The sequence below is a fragment of the Nipponia nippon genome, unplaced genomic scaffold (genome assembly GCF_047370975.1).
Source record: "Nipponia nippon isolate SJK-2023a ecotype South Korea unplaced genomic scaffold, ASM4737097v1 scaffold_3, whole genome shotgun sequence".
NCBI classification, from domain to species: Eukaryota; Metazoa; Chordata; class Aves; order Pelecaniformes; family Threskiornithidae; genus Nipponia; species Nipponia nippon.
Window position 1 is genome coordinate 12,294,002 of NW_028262347.1, and position 12,020 is coordinate 12,306,021.

The 12,020-nt window shown below is 40.5% G+C and overlaps 1 protein-coding gene across 1 annotated transcript in view; it reads left to right on the forward strand.

Moving 5' to 3' along the window:
• The first annotated feature begins 525 nt into the window (after positions 1-525).
• The window catches only part of SEMA3C (semaphorin 3C), a 125,923-nt gene continuing 114,428 nt past the window's right edge, over positions 526-12,020 (forward strand). The window contains exons 1-2 of the mRNA XM_009462915.2: positions 526-883; positions 3,985-4,125. Of these exons, the coding sequence (XP_009461190.1) occupies positions 4,023-4,125 (103 nt within the window). The 5' untranslated portion in view covers positions 526-883; positions 3,985-4,022. The remainder of the gene's footprint in view (positions 884-3,984; positions 4,126-12,020) is intronic.

The window sequence follows — 12,020 nt, forward strand, 5'->3', positions numbered from 1 at the left end:
GGACCCCGCTCCTCGCCCGGCACCGCCGCCGCCCCCCGGGCTTGGCCGCCAGCCCCGGCGCTGCCGTCGGGGCGCGCTCGGAGCCACGGTACGCCCCGCACGGAGGGGACAGAAACTTTCCTGGCGAGTTTCCCTCCCTCCTCCAGCGAGCCCCGCGGGCGCGCAAACTGCGCGGATGGGGTCGGAGGCTACCGGCCGCTGAACCCCCCTCGGGGCCAAGCCGGGGGAGGGGGAAGCTGTTCCCCTAAAAAGCCTTCGATTGCATTGTGCCTCCCTACCCCGCGCAGCGGAGTCCTGCGCGGGCAGGCTGCGCCCTGCGCGCCCGCGGGCGCTCCGCGCTGCCGGCGGCCCCGCGCTGCCTGGGCTGGGCTGGGCTGGGCTGGGCTGGGCTGGGCTGGGCTGGGCCGAGCCGAGCCGAGCCGGGCCGGGCCGGGCCGGGCCGGGCGGCCGCGGCGCTCGGCGGGGTGTGGCCTCGCCATTATTTATGAGCTCCAGCCCCTGTTTGCTCAGCTAATGATGCACCGGAGGCCGCGGTGCCTCGCCTCGCGAGCGCGGCGGCGGCGAGGGCAGGGCAGCGCCTGTAACTGGAAACCAAAGCCTTCACCGTCACCGCCCGGCCACTTTCCATTCACTCCTAGGTGCTTAACTGAGGGCTGGGGAGAAGCGCTCCTGGTGCCTTAGGAGTCCAGCTATAAGGATTATTTTACAAAGGAGCCGGGAGTACCTTTGCAGACACTGGGAAGAGAGACTTTTCTTTATTTTTTTATTCTTCCCCCCACAATGAGCCAGGTTTGGAATTAAAATGTTCTGGTAACAGGAGTGGAGCCCATAAACTGATAGAAACCAGACAGAAATCTGTATTACTGGTTCCTCCAATAGCTGGGTAAGCATAATTGAAAGTTCTCTTTCTTTGCTGTAATAGATGTGAAATGTGTTTGATGGTTGAATTTTCCTACTGTTCACAGATAGTTAAAGCAATTTTTTCCAGATTAGCATAGTCTGTGTTTGGCGGGGTTGTTTTTTTTCCCTTTCTTTCTTTCCTTTCTTCTGCTGAATGATTTTCCTTACAGTATTTAAGGGTAGGACTCAGCCTGTAGCGGATGACACCTGCACAGCACTTTACAGCAAAGCTATATAATACTTTCTGAAAGCAATACAGCATGCTGAAAGCGACCTCCGTGGTAGGAAAACTTTACCACTTCACTTTAGTAGTGGTTTGCCGGTTTGTTTACAGTTAGAGTAGGGCATAAGAGCAGAAATGTAATTAGACATCGGTTTTTGTCTGTCCTAAAAGATTCTTTAAAAGTACTTGCAAGGTTTTAGGTCTGTGGGTTGTCAGCAGAGATCATGTGCGCAGGACATGCTGAATATAGTATCATGACTTACTGAGATAAATTCAGAACTGGGATATAAGCCCAAACTGAGATTCAAATCTGCAATGAGTTTGTGTTCAGTTACCAGGTATGTAAATCTCTGAAACGAAACCTATTTCCATCAGGTAACTCACATGTCAGACACCCTGAGGTACCTCTTTGGCACCATATGTGTTTATTATTTATCTGTCTAACAGCTGGGTAGGAACCATGCAGCTCAGAATTTGAATCTTATACTTGCATGTCACTCCTGTGCTAACAGTGATCTGCAATTTGAGCAATGAAATGTAGCAATGTTTCACTCCTGTAACTGATTGCACTAGAATTGGCAAGGAGGCATGAGAGTGGGAGGGAAAGAGTGCTGAAAGGGGTTTTTTTTGTTATTATTTCCTACAATATCATTTAAGGGAAGAGAGAAAGCCACACACTTGTTCCTCTGATTTTTTTATCTCTATTGCAAAGAAAGCATAGTGCTACTACTGTAATATACTAATCCCATTGCATCTGTTAAATCATATGTTCAGTATGATTGGCTATTTGTTTTGGCCTGACAAAGAAATTTTATCAGGATTTAATGGCATTTCTCTCTTAGAAGAGGGGTAAATTAAAGCATATCCCATGGGCTAGTCACAAGGTTTTAAATTTAAAGCCTACAAAGCAGCATTAATACTAGTGTTCTTGTAGCCTGTTTAAAAATTTTTCTTGGCAAAACCTGCAATTATAATTTTATTAGTTAACAGACCCTTAGAGATGATTTGGAACTGGGCCAGAATGGATATGTTTCTCCTGTAGACCAAATCTGTAGCTGGCAAATTTCTGATACTGGTGTTTTTGTCAATTAGCAGAATTGTACCATTACTTGATCTTCGTGCATTTCTCAGTACTCTAGAGCAAACCATGAAGGAGGGTTTAGAGTGTGGGCCACAGAGCTGTGCGCTCGCTCGCATGCTCTCCATCCCACCCCCAACTTAGTTTGAAGCTCTCATGCAGAGAGAAGCCTTTCAAAACGATTTACAGTGAGTGGATGGGGAATGACAGAGGTAGTAATGAGATACGGGGCTTTTACCGCTAAGTCAGTGGTGTGGATCCAGCCCAAACTGGTGTTGACCTGAAGTCATCCCTGTCTGACAGCTGGTTCCTGCCATACTGTGGTGGTTACAGCCAGTCCTTTTAGGACAGGTGTAAATTTCAGAGGGACCGACTGAACAAGCATGTAGAAATACTGGCTTCCACTGGAGGGACTGTAGTGCTAGAGCAGAGCTGAGGTAAAGAAGTGTAAGATGATTGTATAGGCAACAAAACCCTTCATGAGATAAATGTGTAGCCTTTAATGCTATCTTCTAGCTGTAGGGGTTGTATCCTTCAAAGTGCTTCCAGTTACTGTAAAATCAAATGTATCGCCTGATTAACCAATAAGTGGTATCCAGTAGAAGGACTGTTGATGCCAAAAAAAAAAAAAAATATATATAAGCAGGGAAGTAGAATGGGCCTAAAATGAGGGTGTGTTTTATTCTCACTTCTTTTGCAGCTGAGCTGAAGAAGAAAGTTGTTATCGTAGGTGAAATTAAATTTGGACTTCACAATTTTTGGAGAGATGCAGTTTAGGAGCAGTATAGATATGCAATATTCAGCTTCTAAGGTCTGCTGGGTTTTATGGGTCTGGTTCAAAGTCCATTGGAATTGATAGGAAAGTACCACTGTTTCCAGTGAGCTCAAGCCCTACCTGAGCTGAGAAAAGGTGCAGATTTGTTTTGGGATGTTTTTTGATGCTCTGAGGAACTCAGTCTTCTCAGCAGCTAAACCCTATAAAATGAATGTAGATTCAGCAGATGTGCAGGAGGAGTAACAGAAGTATCAAGTGTAATGCACTGTCCAACACTGGGTGTTCTTAGTGCTCTGTAGAAGTCTACGAGAGCAGGTAAGTATCCTGAAAGCAGCTGGCCCAAAAGGCAAATGTTGACTAACAGTTTCAAGCATGTTGAAATACTTTTGGTTTCAATGGTTTTGAAATCAGTGACGTACACAATAAGGATTTCATCTTAAAAAGAGATCCAGAGGGCTATTAGAGAACTCAACATACTAAAACTTAAAGCTCATTTCCAAGCACCCTTGATTTCAAATGTTAAAAGAAAAAAACCAACCAACCAACAGCCCAAACCTGCCCCCCCACCCCTAAACATGGGAGGGAGATCAAATATGATTTAAAGTAAGGAGAGAAGTCTAAAAATATCAGCCAGCTTTTTATTTGTGAAACTTTATCTCCTGTCCTTGCTTTGCTCTGCCTTGACATTTAGTATAATTATTTTTCCAGCAGGTGGAATTGTCCTTATTTAAATAAACTGAAGCTAATGCTGTAGTCTGCCTTAGCCAAAACTCAGGCTCTGTTGGTTCATACTAACAGGCAGAGAGCTCCTTTTGTGCCAGCACAGGAGACCACTGGAGAAAACCATTTTCAGATCTACAAAGAAAAAACAGAATTGCTGTACCTTTTTCACATTATCATATATTATGGCTTCAGCTGGAAGAGCTTTCTAACACAGGTCTTTCTGTAGTGTTGTTTTTGCTCCGCAAAATTGTATAACAACAGTAATGTGATATCTCTGTCTTTCAGGTTTCGTTTCTTGGATATTAAGTTGCAAATCTGAAGAGATGGCATTTCTTGCACTGCACGTGTTGATTGGGATATTTATTTACTTTAGCAGTGTAAAAGGATCTTCCCAGCCTCAAGCAAGAGTGTTTTTAACATTCAATGGTAAGAAAGAAGATAAACATTCTTAAGCAAATGTTATGATTGAACATTTTCTTCTTCCCTTTAAATTCAATAACTGAGTCAAAATTGGCTTTTTGATCTGCATCCACAATTATTATTTTTGGTTTGTGTTGCTGAGGTACCTGTCAGCCTAAACTTGATTTTTACCTGAAGTTCATTGCTACTATAGCTATAGGTACATAATTAATAATACCTTCTCTGGATGTTGAAAGTTATTATGACTTACTAACAACTGAAGGTTTTCTTTCTTATCCTTAACTTTTGTTTTGGAAAGGTGATAGCATGTGAGGCACATGGCATGTAGTGGAAGTTATTAATGATTTGAGTTGCTTTCATTTGATGCCCAACTGAGACACTTTATACTCTGAAAATGAGGCTGCCTGAAGGTTTACCAAGATAGTTAGCAAGACACAGTCTCCTTTCACAAAGTATCATCCCTTGTGTACTTTGTACAATGTGTCAGACGGACAGAGCATGTAGCAGTCACTGATGCCTGCATGCTGTAAGCAAGTAATCAAAATTATTATTTTCAAAAGAAACGTGCATTTACTTCTGAAGTGATGAACACTACCTTATTACTGCAATTACCTCAGTATTACTTTAATAGTAAGGGAGATTATTCTTCCAGTATTAATCCCTGTCTTAAATGCTGATTTTAGCCACTACTTCAGAATATGTGTGTTCTTTGGGCTTACTGGTTCTGTTAAATTTGAACAGAAGTTTTCTGTCACTAAATAATAGGGGCACTGGCTTTCTTCAGCCTTCTGCCTTTTCTGCAATTGTCTTTGAGTCATGAGGACTTGCTACTCCCTGCACCAATACTGTCTGCTTTAGAATGATTTGTATGGTTCATGAGTGCAGGGATGCCCTGCAACTGCCATGTCCTGCCATGGGAATATACTGTGTGCTCTGGATAGTCTGGATCACTTTAAAAATAATCATAACTAGTAAGTATCTCAAAGGGCTATTTGCTGCATTGATCATAACTATGTACCCTTGAGTCTGAGAGACATCTGGAAGGAGACCAGCCAAGTTAGACCTTCCACAAATACCAACCAGCAGACTGAACAATTACAAGATATTGTATATTGTAGAGTATAGGGCCCTAAAGTTATGAGCACAGTACTTGATAGCTGTAAACTGGCATGGTTCCAGTAAAAGCAGTAGTAGAAATTGCATTCCAAGAGGGAACTGCCAACAAAGAAGTACGAGCGAATTTTTTTGCCTTGCTTAAGTAACACTTACTTAATGTAGACGGTTCTGATTCAGCACAACTCAACATAGAAGCAAGTTTGGCTGTGGCTGTGTATTACACCTGCAGGTTTGTCACAGTTAGGCAAAACAGGCTGATTCAGATTTCCACATCGTGTCCATGGTGGCCTTGAAATTAATCTGGGCTTTCCCTGATCCCTGACATGAGCATGAAGTAGGAAGTGTTCAGGCTTTGCGGTATTCAACTTTGTGAATGGGAAAGAATCATAATGAGGGGTTTTAACCTCAACTCAGGAGTCTTGTGTTTTGTTACTTGGCTCATCACAGGTATCCTGCAAGTCTGAAACACAGAACTGCCCCCCAAAAACCCCAAACCTAGGGATTTAGAAAAAATAATGGCTGGGTGAATTGAAACCATATTTTCTCTGTCCCTCTCTGAAAGGAGGTTATCCCTCCTTCATTTAAAAGGGGTTATGACAGTTTTATGTCACAGCAACCCCTTCCTCTGGTGAAGTTCTTGGGCCCCAAGAGCTCTGCCAGCGTGCACCAGCGCTGGGGACGTGACCTCAGCTTTTCGGTTCCTGACTGTAACCCTGCTGGGCTGCCTCGATTACAGCTTGCTTCTGCAATGTCATGTACAGTAGTTGCATGCCTTGTGTCCTCTCCTTGATTTTTGAAGTGATGCTTTGAATGGGTAAAACTGAGAGTGTCTAGCATCAGTGAAAGTTAGGGGAAAGCAAGTGTCACCAGGGCCTTGCAATATTATCTGATTCTCTTAAAATGAACATTTTACTTTCTCTAATAATTATCTCAACATTCAACCTTTAAAAAAAATGCATTTTAAAGTCCTTGATTTTTTAGTGGATCTTTCAAAGCTATAAAAGTAAGAAATCAGCTATGCATTTTATAATATGACAAGTAATGTCTGAAATAAAGGGCTGAGCTTTTCATAGAATATAAAAACAGAAATTTTATTTTTAAGCCCGATTTCCAGATGGTGAGAAACAGCCTTCATTATGTGAAAAGAGTTTGCAGCTTGTTGTGTATTTACAAGGTAATGGCCCCACCTGTAGTATGAATGTCTGTTCTATAAATCTTCATTTATTTACATGGGTACTGATATAGGAGGAAAAGGTGAAACTTTGTATTGTTTTCTTGCCAAGTGTGATAACATACTCTTTCTGCATAAGTTTCTTCATAGCTTATTGTTTTGAAATCATGTAGAAATATGAAGTTATTGGCTGTTGCCATGCCCTGAGAAGTTGTCAGTTTTTGCGGAGAATTGTCATTCTTTTGAAGTGCATCATTTGAAAATAAAACTATAATTAGGACTCCTTATGTTTTAAATGACATTAGACAATAAAGACAAGTCATTCAAGCTTAGGATACTTACATGATATTTTTTAAGTTCTGAATTGGACTTGGCTTGGTGTCTATAATTACATTGCATAAGTTTTGGGGGTAGAATGTATACAGGAGGAGAAAATGAGTGATGCTTTTCAAAGCTAACTTGCTCCTTCAGGATCAAGTCAATTGAGCTTATTCAATTCGCAGCATTTCTCATGGGAAAATCCAGCAAGTATCTTGACCTATTCTGTTGTTCATCAGGAAAGATAAAAATGCGAATCGCTTGAATCATGGGCTGCTTTTCTCTTTGCCATCTACTTCATTAAGAATCAAATGTAATTAAAAAGTAAGCCTGGGTAATACCTCAAGAGCCTGATAATAGGGATTTTGCAATTAACTTCAATGGATGAAGGACTGCAACCCTAGTTTCTATTTTTGAAATAAAAAGCCCGTCCCCTTGTCTAATTAAAATGTAGTTCATGACTTAGCTGAGATTGTTAACTGTGTGCCTGACGTGAGTGTGGGACTTACTGCTGTCTGCACCCTGAGCGTCTTGAAAATTGCAGTGCCATACAGAACCCCGAGGCCCAATTTCTATTGTTTTGCACCTTGTATAACCATTTAGTCTGATGAAAGAAAAGGCCAGGCTGGAGCTGAACTGCATGCTTTGCACAGGTATACATGGATATACATGGCACTAGGCCTACAGAGAATTAGGTGAAGGGGTTCTCAGTTTGTTTGGGGTGATTTGTCATAACCTAGTTGTCCTGTTCGACTGTGATGGCTCGGACCATCAGTATTTGTACAACATCTGCCCTTGAAGAGCTGCCGCAGATGAAGAAAGAAAGGTGGCTCCAGCGTTTTCTAGTTCTGAAATTGCAGAGATGTGAAGGCTGTGGTGCAGCAGCTGCAGTAGTGTTAGGAAATCATCTACTGTGTTACCATGGAGCATGTAAGAGCCAGGGAACCTGGGATGGGGGAAGCAACTCGACACACCTCTCTACACTACTAGTGTACCATCCCCCCTCCTCTTACCTCTTCTGGCTCCTTGTCCCCAGAACAGATCTTCCTTAATCTGCTTAAATCACCCATCATAATTTAAAGCACCGTAGTTTATTTTCTCCCCATAGCAAAAGACTTATCTGTTTATGAACAATCAAGTATAGTGCCTGCTGTTTCTCAAGCTGCATGCATTCCTCCTTGTTACTGCACGTTCCTGAACAGATACTTGGGAGCCATATCCTTCAGTCTTTACAGGGGCAAAACCTTTCTCAAATCCAGTGGGAGTATTACCAAAACAAGGAGTTATTAGACTCCAGGGTAGTGTCAGACTTTGATTTCATTCCAACTCACAGTTACATTTTGGGTTTTACTGCAACCCTAAAATGTTGGGCCATACCACTTTAACATCAGGTTCTGAATCAGTCAAAGCAGTTCCAGTACTTATTTTTGAAAATACACTCAAACAAATCTTTGAGCTTTACATTTACATAGAGGTGTACAACCAAGTGACAATTTCACAATTTACTGGGAACATTTCATGCATTCCTACCTAAAATGTCTGGTCAAGCAGATATTTCCCATGCAGATTCTCCCATTGTCTCCAGTGAAAATTCCATATGAGAAGTGGATCAAGGCTAATTTGCAGACGGTTTTGTTCCTCTCTTTGTCATAAAATTACTAGAACACGTAAAGCACTTTTAAGAAAGTATCAGTCAGCTTCATTAATGACAATTAAAAAGCATAAAATGTCACCAGAGCAACAGCAGCACTTATTCAACTGTCAACATATTTTAAAAGATTTAATGCAACCCCTGTGGTTACCCTCAAGGAAAAATAAAGGAACTGAGAACCATTTTCTTTGAGCTCTTGAGCAACAGCAGTACAACTTGTTTTTAAACAATCCCTCATTGTAATGTTAATGTTACCACAGTTAATAAAAAGTTCATTTATTATTTGGGAGACTTTGTGCTGATGACAGTCTAGTAGGCAACGGTTTATGCTCAAATAGTTGATTGGATCTTTGGTGGTGTCCATGGTTTGCTACTTGCAAAATGAAGTAGAGGTAAAGCATTTAAAGAAAAAAAAAGACAAAAGAAAAAGAGAGAGAAAAAGAGAACCATGGTTTTATTTTTGTTTATATGCAGAACTCATACAGAAATCTCGAGTGTTTATATAGTTGCATAATTTTCAGCAAATTGTGGGTCAGATTTTCTCAAAACTAACTGATTTGTGGCTTTCACAGCTTCATGGACCTTAAATAATACTAATTTATAAAGTGTTGAACACCAACCATATGAAAGTTCTTCCCCTTCAATTGTCTTGCACTGGAGATCTAAAAACTTAACTCACTTTTGAATACTGTCAACTAAAAATAAAGCTCTTTCTTATCTTTAGTAGTGAAGTTGGTATTTTTGCATTTGGTCGAATTTACAACTTTTGTTGTTCTTAAAGACAGATACCTAATTTACAAACTGAAGTCTTTGGGGGTCATTTTTAGACTTTACCTTCTCTGTATATGGATGTGTTTTCTTGCTTTGTCTTTTCTTTTTTTACTCTGTTGTTAAAATAAACAGAGATATAATGCAATAAATCTTACTTGTATAGAAATTTAATTACTTCAATAGGCTATGAGTTAAATGCAAAAAAAAAATTCAAACAGATATTAAAGGAAGCATGATGTAAAAAAGTATTCTTTCTAGAGTTCCATGGGTAGAGGTCCCACCTGCCAAATGGCATTGAATCTGCTTATTTTCACCTCACTGTTGTTCAGTGGCAGTGTCACTGAGTTGGCTTCACTGTCATTAATGTTGACATGAGTGTACGGGAGAGGAGGATTTCATGTATTGTTTCTGCATTTAAAGTTAGATTGTGCCATGTGCTGTGACTTCAGTTATGAAAATGATCATGCAATAAAGCTGAAGTCTGAGGCGATGTTTGTTCATTCTTTGTTTGTTCTCTGAAGTTACTACAAGAGGTACTCTCATAGGAAAGCACAAATAAGTACATGGTCTTCAAGGTAGTTAATTATCAGGCCCCAAATTTAGAGGAAAAACTTATAAATTTAATTATACTCTTGGATGAAGAACTCATCCAAATTTTAAGAAGTTTGAGAAGACTTGAGTGTTTCTTGCACGATAAAAAGTAGATCTGTTATCTAAGAGATTACTTCCTTTAATCGTTCTGTTCCCCAAGTCAGTCAATTTGACCTGTGTCTGAACCATCTCATTTATTTTTATTTTGGTATGGAAAAATCAAACTTTATCTTAGAACATTTTGACAGATTCGACACATCTTAGCTCTCTCTACTTGTCACAGAAGAAAGCAGCTTATCTTGGCCAATTCCACTGCACTCTCATTACAATTCTCCCTTGTGTTGCCTGTCCAAGGCAAAGGCTGAAGTCCCTACATAGGCAGTTATGTTGCCATTATTGTACAACACATTTTCTTTTATGTTTAACAAAATGCGATGAGAGAAAAATGGCATAGACATTTCTAATACCCTATCTTTTTCAGGACTGTTGGAGTACCAGTAACAAGAGCTCCTCTGTGAGCCATTTCCATACTGGATGAGTTCACAGTACACTTTGATATGTAGTGCAGCACAAGCCTTTTTGTGTTTCAGATGTAATTAGTGACGTGACTCACAATAATTACTCATTTTATTGAAGTGCGTTGACTGAGATCCTGCCATGAATAAATACGTAGACCAAGACCTTATCCTGTCATTTGAACCGGCTGTTTCCTCAACATGTGTATTTTGTTCTTTTTGGTGCTGACTTTCAGTGTTCTCAATAACACTCCATAATAAAAAGACTAGGCACTCTTTCTCAGGGAAAGGCCTTTTTTGTAGGGACACAGTTTTCTGATTCACAGTGTGCCTTCTCATCTTACATTCAGATGTCAATGGCTGCAGCAGACACCAGGTTAAAAGAAGGCTGGTGTGTTTTCCCTTGTTCGTCTGATTACAGAGTTGGGGACTCAGGGATGCAACTGAGGAGTGAAAAATACTCCATTACCTGTGTGAATCAGTGTGATGTTGGATCTTCTGTTTTACAGTGAAGTGTGCAAATCAAGTGCTTGTTTCCAGTAATGAAGTGAACGATGGTGATTAATGGAGGGTTTACACCGTCTGTCCCTCCTCCCTTCCCTTCATACCTTCATCCTTACTCAATGCAAACTTGGTACAATTGCATTTGCATCATTACTTCATCCGCCATTGATATGGCTTCTTCCTGGAAGCAGAAATCCTGCTGACTGGTTTACTGAAGCTAAGACTCTGGTCTCACCGCGGAAGGAAGATAGGGAGTGATAGCTTTGCCTCTCCCATGAAACCACTCTGGAGCTGGGACTATCATGCCCTTTAGAGAATTTAGTTTTTCTTCTTGTCCTTGTGAATATAAGGCTAATTACCTCTTCTTGAGGAAAAGCCTCTTGCTTCTTGTGTGGATAAGGTTGATGGAGGTTATGTTTCCTGTCCCTTTGTACAGCAGCTAGTATTTGGGATATTCCCAACTGCTACTCTCACCCAGTAAATCAGTTATGTAAAAGTGAATGTTACAAAGGCTCCTCGATTACCACAATTAATACCCTAGATTATACCTAGGTTATTTTCAGAAACACAGTATAAATATTTTTAACTAATGATCTTAAAATAATTATTTTATATTCCAAGACAGTGGTAGGAACAGGAGACAACATTTTAAAGAAATGTCCTGCTACCATCTTACATCTTGTCTACAAGAAACTGTAGCCCATGGCATCATTATCTGAAAAAAAAAACTTTTTTCTGGAACCCCCCATCACACCATCTTGATAGAAAAATCTCTGGAACAGCATTTCACCAGTACACAATTCCAGTGAGTTCAATCAGGGAGTGCCAAGAAATGCAAGGTCTATTAGGAACTCTGTGTGTTGTTAGAGAGAGAAAATGGATTTCAGACATGGTGTGTGAATGCCCTCAAATCACCACAAGCTTAGAGTTTGGTCTATGAGCACCTTTCAGGGCTGAGATCTTCATTCTTAATTTGGTCACTTAATTTGGCCACCAACTCAGGAGTGTGGTATGATATTTTTAATGACATCGGTAATCCTGGGGAAGAAAAAATGGCTCTGGTTTTGTTTTGTTTTTTTTATTTTTATTTGGGGGCTTTAAGTAAATACTTAATTTAAAACACATCTTATTTTTATGAGAAGTTTTTATTTCTAGTACAAATTTCAAATGCAAATATGATTTTGTGAAATGCAACATTTAGAAATAGTTTGGAATGAATACCCAGACTTTTGAACTGTTCTGCTTAATTTTACTCACTGCTCTG